The sequence below is a fragment of the Gopherus evgoodei genome, chromosome 12 (assembly GCF_007399415.2).
Source record: "Gopherus evgoodei ecotype Sinaloan lineage chromosome 12, rGopEvg1_v1.p, whole genome shotgun sequence".
NCBI classification, from domain to species: domain Eukaryota; kingdom Metazoa; phylum Chordata; order Testudines; family Testudinidae; genus Gopherus; species Gopherus evgoodei.
Genome location: NC_044333.1, coordinates 19,536,330 through 19,554,833, shown reverse-complemented (window position 1 = coordinate 19,554,833; position 18,504 = coordinate 19,536,330). Strand labels below are relative to the sequence as shown.

General features: G+C 40.8%; 2 protein-coding genes across 2 annotated transcripts in view; one reads left to right on the top strand and one right to left on the bottom strand.

Annotated features, from left to right (window-relative positions):
- Positions 1-6,307, top strand: part of LOC115660359 (borealin-2-like) — a 25,974-nt gene extending 19,667 nt beyond the window's left edge. Inside the window, exon 10 of the mRNA XM_030581705.1 lies at positions 5,849-6,307. Coding sequence (XP_030437565.1) covers positions 5,849-5,890 — 42 coding nt within the window. The 3' untranslated portion in view covers positions 5,891-6,307. The remainder of the gene's footprint in view (positions 1-5,848) is intronic.
- DNAJA2 (DnaJ heat shock protein family (Hsp40) member A2) lies at positions 847-18,504 on the bottom strand. The gene is given in 11 exon segments (XM_030581702.1): positions 847-1,629; positions 2,278-2,405; positions 2,602-2,746; positions 6,314-6,358; positions 6,360-6,482; positions 6,484-6,512; positions 9,447-9,580; positions 9,934-10,014; positions 11,808-12,031; positions 13,134-13,193; positions 18,311-18,504. Coding segments are annotated over 11 exon segments (1,236 nt in total). The 5' UTR covers positions 18,389-18,504; the 3' UTR covers positions 847-1,440.

Sequence of the window (18,504 nt, the reverse complement as noted above, 5' to 3'; positions counted from 1 at the left end):
TGCCCCATCAAGGATTGGGAGCTTAACCCAGAATTCCAATGAGCAGCAGAGACTGCAGGATAACTTCTCACAGTGCACTGCTCCCTTGAGTCGATGCTAGCCACAGTAGTGAGGACACACTCACCAACTTAATGGGGACACACACAATTGACTGTATAAAATTGATTTCTAAAATTTGACTTCTATAAAATCGACCTAATTTCATAGCGTAGACATACCGCAAGGGTCTGTTTATGCCAAGAGTTAGGCTAGGTGACCATATACAGTCTGTGTCTTGAAGTCTGAAATTCTTGAAGTTACCCATCTTCAGTTCTGGAAGGATGTCAAAAAAGCCTTGTTGCTAATCTAAGGACAGTATCAAATAATAGCCCAAGACTTACCTAATAGCAAAGGGGCACTAAAAGCCAAGAGCTGTTAAACAAGGAACAAAATTCTAAACTTTGAGAAGACACAGCATTTGTTTTTGGATGTCAGAGCTATTTTTCTAGTTCCATATTGAGAGGTGACATCTTTTCATACATGTTTAAAAAATTTATAAGACAAGGAATTCTAGTGAAAGATTGAAACTATCTGTGCAGGCCAACCAGTTCTTATGTTAATAAATTAAAAATACTTGGATTAATAAGGAAATCTGCATGCAGGTAGAGGTACTTCAACACTGAAATGTTTTTCACTTCATTGTGAACTCTGTGGAATAGGGATGGGTTGTACAGGACACAGTCAAGTACAAGGATGCCATTGTACTAGGACTCCGAGGCAGTATAGTAAAACAAATACAAAGGAACTAACCAATTAGAATCAAGTTTAGTGTATCCTTGTAGATAAATAAAAGTGTGACAAGGGAAGGGAGTTTATTATACACCAACTGCTTTTATTTACTTTCAGAAACCTCACAAGATGGTAAAAAACTTTTACAGCCACTTCTAATTTAGTCTTCCTTGTTCCCAGTCAGCTCTAAACCCATTATGTGTAAAGCCCATTTATGTACCATGCATCTAAAATGATAGATACAGGCTATGAAATTCATTATTCTATTTGTAGCAGCTTACGCAGGTGCAGCCAAATCCCCAGCCTCAGGACAAGTTGTACACAAACTTTACAATGTAGAATTTGAATTAAAATATGAAACTTAAAATCTACACAACTGGTAAAAATCAAGCACAGATACGAGGACAAACTTAAAACCCATGTGAAAAGGAGTCTCGTCTTCCTTTCAAGTGCTTTATTCTGCTACAGAACAGTCAAAATGAAGATGTAAGCTTTGTTGTTTAAATTATACACTCTGTAGATACTATAGACCAATTTAAATTTAAAGGTTACACATACAGCAATAGATGTCCATCAGTTCATCTGGATTGTTTATACAATCCAACTGGATTGCTGAAAACAAGTCAGGCAAAACTTGAAAGAAAATCCTTGTGCAACATTTTAGACAAATGTTTACTGATGGGCACACTGTACCCCAGGTCCATGATGAGCACTTTCTTCATCAGAACTATCATTGTAGGCTTCACGTCTCTGACCACCACCTGATCCACGAGTGTTATCAAATTCCTGGAGATCTACCTCTTCTGTATCACCAATTACAGTGGGAACTTCTGGTCTAGATGGCAGAAGATCTTCAAGTTCCTGCCAATAAAAGGAGTATAGTTACTGGTGTATCAGAAAGCAGAGGTGTCATATTTGGCACACATCTCCCCTTCATTCTTAGGCCATCTCTACATGATTAAGTTGCACCAGTTTAACTACAAGGCTTTTTAAAAAAAAAAAAAGTGCAAGCCCCTGTGGGGACCTTCATGTTAATTATGTAAGACATACTTAACCTATCATACATGGATTAGCAATCTTAAAATTCAGCAGGTGTTTGCACCAATTTGCATTGGTTAAAATCAGTCCTTTTAACTGTTACAACTGTCTCATGTAGACAAGCCATAGTCATCAAAAACTGACGAGTCAAATCAAAAAACAGCAGCCACCTTCTTTCATCTGTCCTCTGGTCTAGTAACAGCTACTATATCGAGTTTTCAAATGCTTTTTTATATTACACTCGCACCCCAGAACACCAATCCTCCTGTGGTTTTTCATGTAAACTAACCAACTTCAATGGAAGGTTTTTTAATTACCTGTGCATTGTAAACTACATTGAAAGAACAATTTGGCTGTACTCAAATCCAAATATAACTACTAGACAGAAAGTGCATGGGGCACCATACAATGAGCCCTTAAGACACCACATCTCAAAACACACATTTTTGATCAAACTGTCAGAATACTTACTGAGAGCTTTTCTGGGCTAATCCAGTTATTTTCAGGAAACTGCACATCAAACTTTATGTAAAGATCTCCTTTTTCAAAGGGATTGCGATATTGTGGCATTCCTTCACCTCGAACTACACGAACACAACCTATAATTAAAGGCAGAAAAAGATTAATCAGTTTAAAGGAAACTGTACCAGCTTTCTGTCTGACAAAAGTAACGTCTCTGCATTTCTATGACAACGGCTACAAGTTGCAAGAGCATGAGAATAATTTGATACAACATTTCAAATAGTACAACCACACGTGTATCTAGATAAATTCTTATATCAAATCAAGGTTTACCTGGTTCAATTACTTTTCCAGGAGGATATTTCACCACAATCTGACGTCCATCCAGGTGTTTGAATGTGAACTGAAATCCACACAATGCTTCAACAAGTCCAATCTTGTGTGTCATATGCAAGTCATTTCCTTCTCTCTGGAACACCTAAGAATGAGACATTAATCATCCATCTGCATTCTAATACTTATTACTGCCAGATCTCCACCAGTCCACACACCCTGGTTTCCCCAACAATTCACTCGTTATATCCTCCAAAAGGCAAAGATACTCTTTATTTAGTTCTACTTACAGAAGTCCTTGGGAACAATGAAGTGTCTCTTAATATAATCCTGCAGTAATAAAATCCATAAATTATAAAATTGCTGCCTTCAAAAGTTAGCACTCACTTAAGGATCAAACTCCAGATCTACACCAGTTATAGCTTTCCACAATTAAGCAGGTCCTAAGAGTTGCATGTTGTGCAATATGCAATAGTATATATTTCTGTGACTCTGGTTCCATATTCATTAGAAACAATTAGAGTTGTAAAATGCTGAGTGACTATACAACAGACTGAGTCTTTCCCTGACCCAAAGATCTTCCTATCTAAAGACAAAAATCACAACACAATGGAGACTAGGTAACAAAATTATATATTTCAAGACTATTTCACTTAGCCTCAGAATGTTCATAAAAAAGCTAGCTGTTGATCATGCCATTATTTTCAGATTTAAAAAAAAGGGGGGGAGAGCACAAAGACAGTCCACATACAGTTAAAGGCTTTAAGCTATTTTACTAGAGTAGTACTTCAGACTCACTGCTAAAGTGCTGCAGCCCTTATAAGCATTCAGTTAACTTTAGCATGAAGTCTTTCAGAAGTATCTTCAGTGCAATAGACAAACTGGAAGTGTCTTAGTCATGTGGTATACATGAAATAGGAGTGTTGTTCCAAGTCCTCAGGACTAAGCCCAAACCAGCTGTGTATAGTTGTTTTAATGGTCATCTATGTAGTCAATCAAGATCACAGCTGCTTTAACTGATCTGTAATGAAGCATTTACAGAGGTGTGAAGTGAATGAAGGATTGTTAGCCCATTGGCATGAATCCAGAAAGGTTGCTCCTTTTCCCCTTCACAACTCTATTAGAGATACCTGAAGTTGTTCACTACTTACTTGCTCACAACATACAGATATTTAGGGTAACAGTATATAAAACTTGGTTCATGACTTCATCCTCAAAGTTATCCTTTCTTGCACAGCAAGAAAAGACTTGCTGGAAAGTTTTTCTTCAGCATTAATGTCTGTCCTTGAAAATAAATACTGCAACAGTTTTATGCTGATGTCTGTGAAAAGACAGCAGAGTTTCTCCCCCAGAGCAAGTAGTTTTTGGAACCAGCAGATATATTTTAGTCTCAGCTGGCATATCAACCATGACAACAATTTTAGTAGTTTCACGTTACCTACAAACTCAAACACATTCAGGTAAAAGTCATTGTCTCAGCTTTTAAACCCAAATTTAAGAACCTGCCAATGTCTTAGTTTCTCCCATCTTGGAAGAAGTCACCCAAGTGACTGAGAAGCATTTTTCAGTACCACACAGTTGAGCTATTCAGGCCTCAAGATTCACCTTTGCTCAAGCTTTTCAGTACACTGAAACTATGGTACCAAAATGATTTAATACTTTAGTCAGCGTTTCTCAAACTGGGGTCTGCGAGGGTACTCCAGGGGGGTCCATGGGCCCTGTTGATCAATTCCCCCATCTCCATCCCTCATTTCCTCCCAGCTCCTCCTGCATGCCGGGAACAGCTGTTCAGAAGCCTGCAGGAGGCACTAGGAAAGAGGGGGAGGAGCAGGCGGAATCAAGTTTAGGGCTGTGGGCCCCACTGATCAACTTCTCCCCCCCCAGTTCTTCCTGCACGGCAAGGAACAGCTGTTCCCTGACATGCAGGAGGTTCTGGGAAAGAGGGGGAGAACCGGGACAGGGTTCACTCATGGGAGGGGGTTGAATCATGTCCAGGGCCAACAGTCCTACTGATCAACTCCTCCCCCACCCCCCCCACATGTTCCTCTGTGCAGGAGGCACTGGGAGAGAGTGAGGACAGCGCACACTCAGGGGAGGGGGCAGAATCATGTCCAGGGCCACTGGCCCCACTGATCAACTCCTTCTCCCTCCTAGTGACTCCTACATGCTGGGGAACAGCTGTTCAGCAGCATGCAGCAGGCACTGGGAGGAAGGGGAAGAAACAGGGATGGTCGAGGTAAGGCAGGAGTGGGGCCTTGGGCTGGGCAGGGTATCTGCGGGTGTGCGAAAAATTTTAAAATCAAAATGGAGGTCCTTGGGTTGTTAAAAAGTTTGAGAACTGCTGCTTAGGTTCCTCTCATCATATAAACAAACACCTTACAATATCACCATTTCACCACCATACTAACAATTATGCTAGCAATCTTTTGTCCACATATTCATGAACTGCAACATGCTTATTAAAAAGCAACTGAGGATTGACCTAAGCATTACCAGTAAACATGGTCATCGCAAAAGGAGAAAGCCACAATATGTTTTACTGTACAAGACAGTACAGCAGCAGACATAGCTAGATCAGAAGACCAAGACTCAGAAGGCCTCTGCTTCAAATCCTGGAATATCTGACCTGACATTAGTGCTACTCTAGCTGACACTTGAAGTCACATTGCTTATCCCAGTAGCTTTCCTTTCCCTTCACCCAATCACAGCCAAGGGTAGGGAGGAGCACAAAGTTGCAACTGAGCATAGGGGAAACCAGACAGACATGTAGAACAATGCAATATGTATGAACTTTAATTCACAATTATTTATTTTGTTTATGGAACACCGGAAAATGAACAGCTTGCACCCCACAATTTCACACAATAGTTTTATATGCTGTTTTCATAATACTGAACCATCATTTATGTTACTTTACCTAATGCGCTGAACTTTGCCAAAAAAGTTACCACATTAAAGCATGGAAACATTCTCCTGGACTTTACTGATACTGCAACTTTCCTTAAATAACATATTCCAGTAATTTAGCATAGTGTACTGTGTCAGAATAAGTTTTACAGTACTTAGTTCAAATATGAAAATATTCTCCAAAGTATATACTGTGTAGAAATATAGATGTGCCAAGACAGAATAAAAATGCAATTAGCCAAATGCAGGTCTACAGGAGGGGTCCTATGATGACTGCAATATCAGCATGACCATGCTACTTATCTGGGTTAATATTTCCAAATTTTGTCACACTTCCTAGGTTAACAGAAGCAGAGAGCAGTTTACAGCAAGTGAAGATTGAGGGAGATTCCCCGTTTTCATCTGACAGCCTTTGAAAAAAAAAACCAACAGCTGACTTTATACTCAGCTTTACTTATGCATGCCAGGGTTGAAGCAGGTGCACAACAACAAGGACAGGACATTCATAGTGGTAAGTCTTCCAAGGGAAACCCTGCTTCAATTAGGAAAGTAACTTTTTATGACCATATTGAGAGAGCCGGATACTTGGTGTGCTCCTCTGCATATCTATAGACAGAACTTCTAGCTCAGAATTATAGCAGTTACCACTAGGAATGAGCCATGTATGTGTACGTTCAGTTTCTCTCCTCAATTGTTTAACGTAATCTAGGTAATTTTAAGTGTCTGTACTCAATCCTACAGTTAAATATTGCTAAGGAATATAAAAACCCACCAACTTTACTTCATCTATTAAGTCACAAGTTACCTCATTCTCCTTTTCTTGGAGCAGGAGGACAATATCTCCTGGTTGCCACTCCTGGGGCCTGATCTGCTTCTCCAGTAAATGTAATCCTCTGACCATGTTTCATGCCTTTATCTACATGAACTTCAAGAATCTTTACTTCTTTGATCACCTTCTTCCCTTCGCATTTTTTTACAACGGTCTTTTTCATTAATAACTTCACCTAGAGAAAGAAGGATTGAAAAATCTAAGAATATATTTTTCTTCCTTATTTGAGGACTACAGTACCACTATTTTACCATACATTGGTTCTCTTGGGCACATTCCCCAATCTCAAATAACCTTGGAAAAATTTTTCTTTCAGTGTTAGTGTGCCCACAAGGGGAAAACTAATCTAATGTTTTCCTAATGAGAAGCAAGAGGACCCAAAAGGCACTAAGAAGCATGAGATCTTCAAAATCATTTTGTGGGAAGATGAGTTAGAACTCAGATTGTAAGCCTGACGGAACAAGAACCATGACTTCCAGTTCCAAACAGCATGAGCATTTAAGGGAAACCTGCAAGGCAAAATAAGCTTTGTCTGTGGCTTTTATTGCTCTTCATGTCTTAAAAACGGACCCCTCCACCTCTAAACAAAAAGTAAGTTATAAGGAGTCAGGTTCCTCCTTTCCTCATTTTGCTTGGGGCACCTATGAAAATCTTTGAGAACCTAATGGTAATGGGACAAAACTGAAACTAAGGTGCAGTTCTCCTTTCTGGGGTATGGAGGCTGAGTTTCAGACTGTGGGAAAGGCTCTGGCGGGAGGAAACTACACAGCTAAAATAGCAGCGTAAAAGTGGGAGGCACTGCTTGAGTGTGTAGAGAGCAGTGTAGCGTATGACCTCTGGCAGCTCAGGTATGTAGGGCACTCCACTCACCTAAGCTGTCTCTCACCATCTAGACTGCTATTATACCTGTACAGATGGTGAGACATCACTGTAAGTGTAGACGTAACCAGGGGGAGTGTGTGTGTGTGGGGGGGGGGGGGAGACGGGACACGAGGGAGAGGAGAGACAAAAAGCAGCAGGTTCAGTGTTATAGCTTAGTGGACCCCACCATTCAGGTTTCTCCTGCAAAGAGGACCTGACATTCTTAGTGTATATGTTCACTTTTAAAGCCTTTTTACACCTTGGACCATCAGTAAAGAACAAACAGTTGTGCTTGCCTTTCACCTTTAGCAGGAGAATTGCTTCTAGAAGACTGCACAGTGGTTATCCAAAAAATATCCAATACTTCTTACGAGCTTTTTTGTTTGTAGCCTATTTGGATATACTTTTTAAAGGGCAGATTTTTAATATGGAACTGCCTTATTATGGTAGACCACAATAACCAGAACATTCTAAAAAACTATCCTGTACAATCCCATCATCACTTCAGTTGCTGGTACAGTGCTTATTGCTTCTTCTATTTACGTACTGCAAGCAGAAAGCAATTGTTATGTTCAGATATTTAGCTACATCAGAAATTAAAGCCATACTCCTACGTGAAACAAGTGTACAGAACATTACTATGCAGCAGATGTGTCCAGTCCTACTGGAACTATGCATTTACATTAAATCAGGCAAAGTAACAAAATAGCTAAAAACAGGAAATCACAGAGTCTTTCAATTCTTTAGTAAAAAGTTTGATTGGTTATAGAATAGACTAAAAACTAAATTTTTATTGCAGCTCAGCATTTTCAGCTATTACATCGTAAGTAGTACAAGCACATGATTTCAGACAAATTAGTGGTGTTGCGTAAATTAAGAAAGATACAGGAAATATATGCCTGGAAGAGGATGTTTAATTCACCACCACATATGTGCCCAAATTAGCAAAAGTAATATAGAATGTAACACTATTATTTCCATCTTTCAGAAAGTTAAGAACACTAAGTTGTATGTCAATTTCAACATTTGTTTCTGAAGGAGAAATAAATTGATAATATTTGGAACACTGAGACGAGTGGATACAAAAAATCAATGATAGTTACAGAACTTTAAATTAAATACGGGTTTATTTTTTAACAATCTATTTAAAACTAAATTTGAAATGAAATTTACTAAAATCATTATAATTTAAAATAAAAAATATCAAGCAGTATGTTTGGTGCCTAGTTTGAAGTAAAGCTCTCTTTTCCCCTCTCTTTCAAACTTTGAATAAAACTAGGTGAAAGAGGATGAGGTCTACTAGTTCTAAAATACTGAAGGACATGACCCCGGAAATAATCAATTCAATTATTAACTACCAGATAATACTTCCTTGTTAGTAAATGTAAATGCAAAACTGCTTCCATTAACTTTTTTGTTATATTTCCAGCACATTGAAGGTAGTTTTATTTAATAATGCCATTTAGTGCATTTAATTGAATTCAAATTTCCATCCAGAGAGTGACTGAAAATATAAAGAAAAATTAGTCTAGTAAATAAGAAATGAATCATTCACCATTTTCTAACATAAAATTAGAAATCTGAATTCAAGTTAAGCTTCTTAATTGCTTCAGTGTATAGATATAGTGCATCCCCTGGTTAACAGGAAGCAGCACCCAATTTAGTGGAAAGGATATATATAAGTTGCTAATCAACGTATTTCAATGGTTACAAATAAATGACAATCACCCTTTCTTTAGGAAAGTAACTCAAATGAACAAATGCAAAACGTTGCTCTAAAATATTTTGATTTAAATCAATCTATCCTGATGCTAAGTTAAATTTATCCCATAAGAGCAAATGATTTTTATAGTGCTAGCACCAGACAGCAAGATACTGGGGCAAGCATGTCCAAATATTTCCAAGGAGTAGCACGTGCTATTCAGGTTCCAATCCTCCCCTAAACAGAGTACAAACTTTGCCAAATTGTGTTCCTTTTCCAATACATGAAGAAATATCTTTTACAGACTAAAAATCAAACTTCACTAATTACAATCTAATTCAGTAAAAGCAGCAAAGAGTCCTGTGGCACCTTATAGACTAACAGACATATTGGAGCATGAGCTTTCGTGGGTGAATACCCACTTCGTCGGATGCATGTAATGCATCTAAATCAGCAATTCTCCAGATGAGATATGACAATTTACAATTGAACCTAGAATCTAACCACATTAAACATTTTTAAAAGCACAGGAAACAGTTGGCCTACCTTCTCCATTGCAATCAGAGCACACAGACTGCATCTGCTGAACCATCCCAGGAGCCAGCTGTCTGATCATGATACGTACACCTCTACCTCGGCAAGCACTACACTTCTGAACAGCTCCAGACTTCCCACCCTGACTAAATTGGAAAGTGTTAGTTAGATTATAACTGAGAACATATGGAAAATAAATACCAAACTTAAGTTTTACACCGCCAATTGCACTGATGCAGCAATGTCAGTTGCAATTAGGCTAATCTATCACTAAGATACAGAGGATGTCTTTTCAAGATTTTACAAAGAGCACTATTAATTGCATTATAGGTTAGATTTTGGTATCTCCATGCTTCAATACTTGAACCTGTTCCTAGCTTACACATGAAGAACTACTATACTTCATGCTATATACCAATCTGAATTAACCGTTTAACACATTTAAGAGTAAAATCAGCCAAGAGGTTCTAGCACTGTTAATGAAAAATATAAAACTTACCCATTACATGAACTACAAAGGACATTCTTGCTAAGCTGTAGTTTGGTTGTCTTTCCATTATATAGATCTTCTAAAGACACTCTAGAAAATAAAGTTCTCCAGAATTAGCATTCTAATCACTTCGGGAAAAAGTCATTTTAATAGTCTAGCTTAGGTACAAGCTACTGTCTAAGACAATTTATGGTAAAACTAAAATCACAGTGACCTTCAGCCTTGTCTAGAAATACTATTGAAAAAAAAGCCAAAAACCCAGCCATATGTAGAAGAGACATTAAACAGTAAGTTTTTGAGCAAGTAAAACTCTGTACACTGACACTTTAACAAAGACTACATTAAGATAAGCAGTCATTAAAAAAACAGACCCCTATCTTTTAGGATTTTAAGCCAGACTTTGCAGAACAGTTTCACATCTGGTGAAATCGCATTAGAAACTATGCCACTGTAAATGTACATACTGCAAGGAAAAGCTTTAGAATAGTCAGAAGCCAGAGCTGAGGTTAGCTCTCTAGTAGAGAGCAACAGGAAACAAATTAGCCTAGTCACCTGAAGAATTAAGAAGGGTTTAAAGGAGATCTAAAACAAGTCTCAGATGGGTTAACACAAGCAAGACAATTCCTAGCAGTTCTGGATAATAGTTATAGTTTAATATTTTCCTTAAGAATTCGCACTAGGAGTTCCATTTTGTCTTATTCATTTCCATTGGAAAAGTGTTTGTGTTGATATATTGTTGGTTTGTTCCCATGACCACTTTAGCAGTCAGATTTGCTAACGTTGGATTACAAGGTATCTAAAGCACTAGAAAAAAAATTAAAACCATTTGATTCTCTTATCAGTACAGTCAAGCCACTTAAAGTAGTTGTCTAACATTTAGTTCCCAAATTTTGCGTATTTCCAGAGACTTCAGAAATCATTCAGTAATAACTGCAAAATACTGCTTCTGGTGTCAGTGTTTAGAAAGAAACTACTAAAAAAGAGTTATGAGAATACAAACGCTAATTATAGTTTGTTTGTACTGTACTAGTTGCTAGACGAAGTAGCTGGCATGCAAAACAGATATTACACTAAGCACTTAATGTGAGGAGTGGCTTAGCCCACAGTACAGCATCGGTGGGGGTCAGAAAGAAGCTGCTCAGCCTGCAGAAAACAGCAGTGAAAATAAGGTGTAGGCTTATGAAGATGAGCAGGGATATTAAAAATCCACGCCCCTGCCCTGCTTCCTCACCTGAGCACACAGCTCCTCATTCCTCCCCCCTCCCTCCTGGAAAGCACCTGGAAGTAGGCAAAGGAGTGGGGATGCAGTGCGGGGGGGCGGGTGGTGGGGAAGCTTGGCAGCTGCAGGAAATAACTCTGGGAGGGCGGATGCGGGGGGGAGAGGGGTACGGGGAGCTTGGCAGCCCACAGCAAATAACTCCATGGGCCGTTTGAGACCCCTGGGTTAGATAGTGAACACATATCACCACGTTACTAGGAAGCTGGAAGGCTGACATGTCCCACTAAACAACTTTAGGATCAAATAATTTAGACAGTCATTTGTGCAAATCAGTCAAGAATAGGAAAGATTTAAATGTTTATAAAAAGAAGCAGAGTTTATACACTGACTAATAAGATATGGACTGTAAGACTTGAAATTCCAACCACATATATTATTCTTTTAAAACACTCTTACCAAAGGCAAACTTGTAATGCCGGAAGATCGGTTTCTTTTTTGCTGAAATCTAGAAGTAACGCTTTCAATTAATTTGAGTTGGAAACAGTAGAGACCTTTTGAATGAACTGGTGCCCACTAGAGCATCAATGATCATCAAACCAGGTTCACCTTCACCATATCTTTTTGGAAACTTAAGTTAGAAGAATCACAGTATCAAGATACTCACTTAAGTGGATGCATCATATCTTCTCCTCTTCTTCTACCATTGCGACTTCTACTCTGATTACCCATGAAACTGAACAATCCACCACCAAAAATGTGCGAGAAAATATCGTCCATTCCACCACTTCCACCACTACCTTCTCGAAGGCCCTGTTCTCCATATCGATCATATAACTCGCGTTTCTCAGGATTTGACAGAACTTCATAGGCAAAGCTTATTTCTTTGAACTGAAAAATAAGTCAGGAAAAAAAGCCTGTGAGTTACTTTTACATTCATAAAAACAGATTTACTTGGAAGATTGTCACAAAGGAAATGCTAGCATCTGATTTATAGTCCCACTTTATGCTTTTATGCATGAGGGAGTGTAAAACCTTAAATACTCTTCCACATCAGAAGTTCCATTGCAGTCTAAATTTTGACCTTTACAACAGGTAGATTTGGCTGTGCTTGTATGAATCCAACTCTTTTCTTCCGTTTTACCATGAAGGATAAATGCATCATCCTCTTGACCTCTCTACTGATTTCTCCCTCAATGCTCAAGTACAAGCTTCTTAACTTTACCCCCAAGGTCTTGTCAAGACTGAGATTTAAGTATGTGTGATTACCACATTAGCTAACAGTATTAATGTTACTCTTAAAGTTGTCATCTAGACAAGGTTTAAGGTCCTGTCTTGATGTACAAAATGGGTATTTTAATCATGTTAGCTTAACAAATGAAGTACCCTCAAGAGTTGTTAAAACAACAATAACCTGTTGTAGTCTACACAGTCAATTAACATAGCTCCAGATGTGTTAGTCTTCGTAAGTGTTAAGACGACTTTTCTGTCATGTTAACCCAACTCATTTGAGACATCACTGAAACATCTTTTTTTCATCTCTCAAGACAGGTTACTTACCTGAGCCCTGCACATCTAACCTATTTTACCTTGAAGGTGACCCTGAATTCATTGTTTGCATCTCTTTCAAACACATCCACTTCCATCTCTTATGAGTGGAAAACACTTCCAAGAAAGCTCTGCAAAACTGCTGCCTTACTCTTCAGATCCCTCCTACACATTCACCTATCCAACAATGCCTCAAAGCACTGCCAGCTGACCCCAGCTAGGCAGGTGGCGAATTGAGGCTTTTGCTTACTATACAACAACTCATTTTTATGTTACTTTGTCCTTGGCCACAACCTAAATTATTATTTCTTTGTGTCACTGTCTTTTTGTTACTGTATATATGAATAAGTCCTAACATAGCAGGGCCCTGAATCTCTTGTTTGATGCCCCTAAATACAATGGCAATACAAATAAATACATTTCAATATTAAAAAAAAAATCTTACTTTGTCTCCTGCATTTGGATTCTTATCAGGGTGGTATTCCTTGGCCAGCTTTCTGTATGCCTAATTGACAAAAAAAATAACACAAATCATTAAGTCTGTGATGGATTTCAGGTTTCAGAATAAATCAAGTTGATTAACCTGTACTCTTCAGAGAAAGATACAAATGTCTCCTGTAAGTGTGCAACCAGCACCTACTTAAGTCAATAATCGGGTAAAAATATTACAAGGTCAGAATCTGGCCATAAAGCAAATGCCCATTAGAACAAACAAATGAGTTGAGTCCTCTACAATAAAACAGAAAGTATCTGGTATTTTATTTTACTGATTCAGTATTAACTACCCATTTATGGATTTGGCACATTAATGCAGTGCATAGAGTAACAGAAGTACTACAAAAACTAGCATTTAACTGTTGATTTTCTGTATTCTGGTTTAGGTGTTACACTGAAACTCAACTCAACCAATTCTTTACACAGCATTCATTACTGATATAAAAATGTAATTTCTAAATTTGAACAAGAGGTGAGGATTACCATTAGCTAGAGGGTATGGATTTCCATACCACAGTTATTAAACCATCATGTTGGATGTAAATCCTGTCCTGATAAGTCATGCCCCTCAGGAGTCCATCAACAAAATGGCTGCCTCAGGTTCTCACCCAACCCAACCAATCAATCCACATTGATAGTTTCTTCATTCTCTTCCCTACATACTTCTCAAGGAAGATTTAGCACCACTTTGAATTAAGTACATGGACAAAAGTATGTGGACTCTAATATTTTAACTCTATTGTTCTGAAACAGTAGCACAAGGAAGTAAAGTAGGTTCTCTAAGAAGGCTGTACCTGAGTAACAATGTTTTGTACACAGCTTAGCATAACCTATTTTCCTGCTACCACTTCAGAGTTAAGGAGCTGAATTTAGTTGGGGAAGTTTTCATTACACTGTCTCAAATGAGTCATAACAGTTACTTGTGATTTAGAGGAAAGAAACTTTACTAATATGAACAACGAGAAGTACTTGTGGCACCTTAGAGACTAACACATTTATCTGGGCATAAGCTTTCGTGGGCTAAAACCCACTTTATCAGATGCATGGTGCGTAGAGACTGTCCAGTTTGGCCAATGTACATGGCACAGGGCACTGCTGGCACATGATGGCATATATCACATTGGTAGATGTGCAGGTGAATGAGCCTCTGATGGTGTGGTTGATGTGTTAAGGTCCTATCATAGTGTCCCTTGAATAGATATGCGGACAGAGCTGGCAACGGGGTTCTATTTTTAAAAATAGAAGTTTTAAAAAAGGTAACTGCTCAGAGAGTAGAGACTTAAACTTTCTCAAGAACAAGAAAAAGCAGGGTGCTGAGAAGGGTTTACATACGGTTTTTCCTTTCTATAGTATAGTATTACAATCTCCACATCATTTTCACTGACCTATTTATTGAGAATGCTGCATTTGAACTATATTTGTATTATTTTAATTTAAACTAAAAGCTCTTGGGGTAGAGAACACATCTTCCTCTTTTGTGCAAGGATGACTAGAATGATATTTCTGAGGGAATTCTGTGTCAAAAAATTAAAAATTCTGCACCTAAAAATTATGTGCACAATATTTTAAAATTCTGCAAATTTTATTTGTCAATAAATAAATATGGCTCCAGCCTGGCAGTGGAGAGCACAGGCCACTGGCTGCAATGAGGTGGAAGATCACCTTGAAGATCCAACCTCCCCCGGTACAAGAACTCGGCAGTGAGGCTGCACCTGATCCTGACGCAGTGCAAGGGCTGGGTCCGACACAGAAACACTCTGAGGCCCTGCCCCACTGTGCCAGGTGTACCAGCTGTGGGTGGATAGGCTCAGACCAGCAGGATCCAAGTATGGGGTGACAGGTTTCTGCATGGGGCAATCTGGGTACGGGTGGTTCAGTGGGAGACCTGGATGCATAGGGGCTCATTTAGGGGAGGAGGAGGGTTTCCAGATGCACAGACAATGGGACTCTGCAGGAGATCCAGGTGAAGATGGCTGAGGCTCAGGAGGGAGTCTGCGTATGGAGAGATGAGGCTTGGGGGGGGTGAGTTGTAGGGGGGTCTAGGTGCTGGCGGAGTGGGGATCTGTGGGGCTTGGAGGGATCCAGGTGGAGGATTTGTCAGGGTGAGGGTTCAATGGGCCTTCTTAATGGAGGAGCCCCAGCTGCTGCCAATGGGATGCCGCATGCTGGGCTCTTGCTTCCCCCTACAATTCTCCTATCCCTTTTCTTTACCACCCCACTCCCACATTCCCCTCCCTCTGCCCTATTCAACCCCCCCTTCATTCCCCATTGCCTCTTTCTCCCACCCCCCTTTATCCAGCTGTAATACCAGCACTCACTGTTGTACAAAAACCAGGAAGGATCCCAGCACACAGAAGGGGAGCACAAACTGGCACTAGGATCTAGGAGGTGACATTTAGCTGAGCAGTAGGACCCAGAGTTCAGCTGCAGAGTCAGCAGAGCCCATACATAGCCTCCTTTGGCTGGGCAGCAACAGTGCTTGCAGAAATCGGGGGAGGGGAGGCACAGTAGCATGTAACTTCATGTCCCCCCTCCCATGCCTCATCTCTGTTTGTAGGGGAACAATCCCCTCAACTGCACCCATGGTTGCACCAGTGTGCAGTCACACAGAATCCCCCAGGAGTAGATACTGCTTTATAACTACAGACCCATCTTTTCACTGGGTAATTATGAAATATTCTGCATTCATGAATGTAAAGAGGGGATATGAATGCTTACTGTAAAACTTAGCCAGTGTAACAAAACAGAGCCTTGATTATAACCAAAATATTCTAGAATACACTGAAAAAGTCAACGGCAAAATCCCCAGGCCTTGTCAACATGGAGTATGCCAGTATAACTCACAGTGTAGACACTTTTATTCTGGTATATGTCACATAAGCAAAACCAAAAAGTCACTTTTATACTGGCACAGAAGAATGTCCACGTAAGGGGTTATAGAATCATAGACTTTAAGGTCAGAAGGGACCATTATGATCATCTAGTCTGACCTCCTGCACAATGCAGGCCACAGAATCTCACCCACCCACTCCTGCATCAAGCCTGTGTCTGAGCCACTGAAGTCCTCAATCATGGTTTATCAGACTTCAAGGTGCAGAGAATCTTCCAGCAAGTGTCCTGTGCCCCATGCTGCAGAAGAGGGCAAAACACACCCAGGGCTTCTGCCAATCTGCCCCGGGAGGAAAATTCCTTCCCAACCCCAAATACGGCGATCAGCTAAACCCTGAGCATGTGGGCAAGACTCACCAGCCAGCACCCAGGAAAGAACTCTCTTTAAAAATAAAATCATACCTTAGCTCATACTAGTATAACATCCCTATTTAGACAAACCTTTAGTAGATCACTATGGGTATGTCTACACTGCAGCTAGGAGCAGCCTCCTAACCTAGTGTGGACAGAGCTACTTGGGCTCTTGAGCCCACCCAGGCTCCTGGGTCTGAGCTCAGGTGGCTAGTCTGAGTCTCGGCTGGAGCCATCACAGCCACAGTGCTATTTTTAGCATACTAGTTTGAACCATTCAGCTGAATAGAATTACTCAAGTGCATAGTTAATCAGAGAAGTATTTTCAGGATCTAGGCCTACACTAGCCTTCTGCTGCAGCCCTAGAAGATAAAAGATAGTACTTAGTACAAATTAATCAGCACTGAAGATAGTTTTGCAATCTCATCAGCATAATGATAAAGCTATATTGCTTTGCTTTCACTTTTCTTTTCTGCTTTGGCATAAGGGCTTGACACCAGATTAAAAGAGTAACTACATACATTGTCTCAGTTGTATTAGGGTAGCTAGTATGTTCTCAGTATTTGGACATGCATCCGACGAAGTGGGTTTTCACCCATGAAAGCTCATGCTCCAAAACATCTGTTAGTCTACAAGGCGCCACAGGACTCTTTGCTGCTTTTACAGTATTTGGACACTCAGTTAAATCTAAACTAATTAATGAGAGATAATTCGCTTGACACTGATAGAGACAGTTGGCAACCTTAACATTAACTGCTAAAGTACATTTTAAACAGTGTTGAATCTATACTTTGGGCTCCATAACAAGTGCTTTTTATATGTATTAAACAATTGTATTCCCAGGTTTTCCATTCACGTAATGTACAGGATACCCTAAACGATTTCTTTCTGTAGACTGTCTGATCATATTTGGCTGTGATCAGCTCATAGCTTCCTTTCATCAAGACACCTCCACTTTGTTGTTTCATAATGATCAACACCCACTCCAAACAAATTTGTCTATCACATGGAGATGTATAGTTCACAGTAGCAGTACCACCCATCATTGCATGCGATCACAGGCTGTGAACAGTAACTATCTCACTAAGGCTCTGGTGTAGTTTTTAAGTGAAGGGTGGTGCCATTTGGGGGAGGGGAGAAGAGAGAGGCGGGAGGAGTGGCTTGTATACTACAACATTAAATGTAACCAATAAATGTTTAGATGTCAGCGCTGAGTACAGGGTAATGAAGATTACAATGTTCTAGGCTCTCTTGCTCAACTTCTCTGTTTATTTTCCCTAGGTGCTTTCAGCCTGGGAAAGATCAGCTCTATAGGGATGGGACAGGAAGACCCTAACGGAGCCTGTTCTGTTGCTGAAGTAGGTCAGACAATGGTACTGGCTGGAACGTACTGCACTTCAGCGGGTTTTACAGCTGAAGCCTTTAATTGTGATGGCATCAATCAACAAAGCACCACAGAGATCCTGCCTTACAGAGGAATAGGAGATTGGGGGGAGGGGGTGTCTCCACCTGGCGCTCAGTTACCAGTCTGGTCATCTCCCCACAGCGGGCACCAAGTAAGGAGACAAGAGCAGGCTGCTCTAGGGCAGGGAACCCTGGCGATCCCCTCAGGTACACCGGCCACCTGCGCCCCAGCTCCCTCCGGCGGGATGCCTTGGCCTCCCTGCGGCCTAGTCACTCCCCCTGCGCCGGCCGGGCGGCCAGGCCCCAACCGGCTTCACGGCGCGGCCTAGCCTAGAGGCCTGGACCCTGGCCGGCCTTCCGCCCGCTCTGATTCCGGCCGAGCCCCGCGGCTGCCCGGCCCGGTGCCTCCCCGCTTCATCGTGACCTCCCGGCTGCCCAGATGGGGCCTGCCCGGCCCGGAGCCTCCCCCGCCCGGCCCGGTACCTTCTTAAGCTCGTTGTCGCTGGCCCCGGGCGGCACCCCCAGGATGTCATAGAGCTTGGTGTCGGCCACGTTCGCCATCGCGCGGGGACGGGCCGGGTGGGCGGCACAGGCAGGACAGGCCGAGAGGCAGCGAGGACGGGACCGGGACCAGAATGAGAGAGGCCGCCAGACGTCACCCACGCACGCCCGACGTC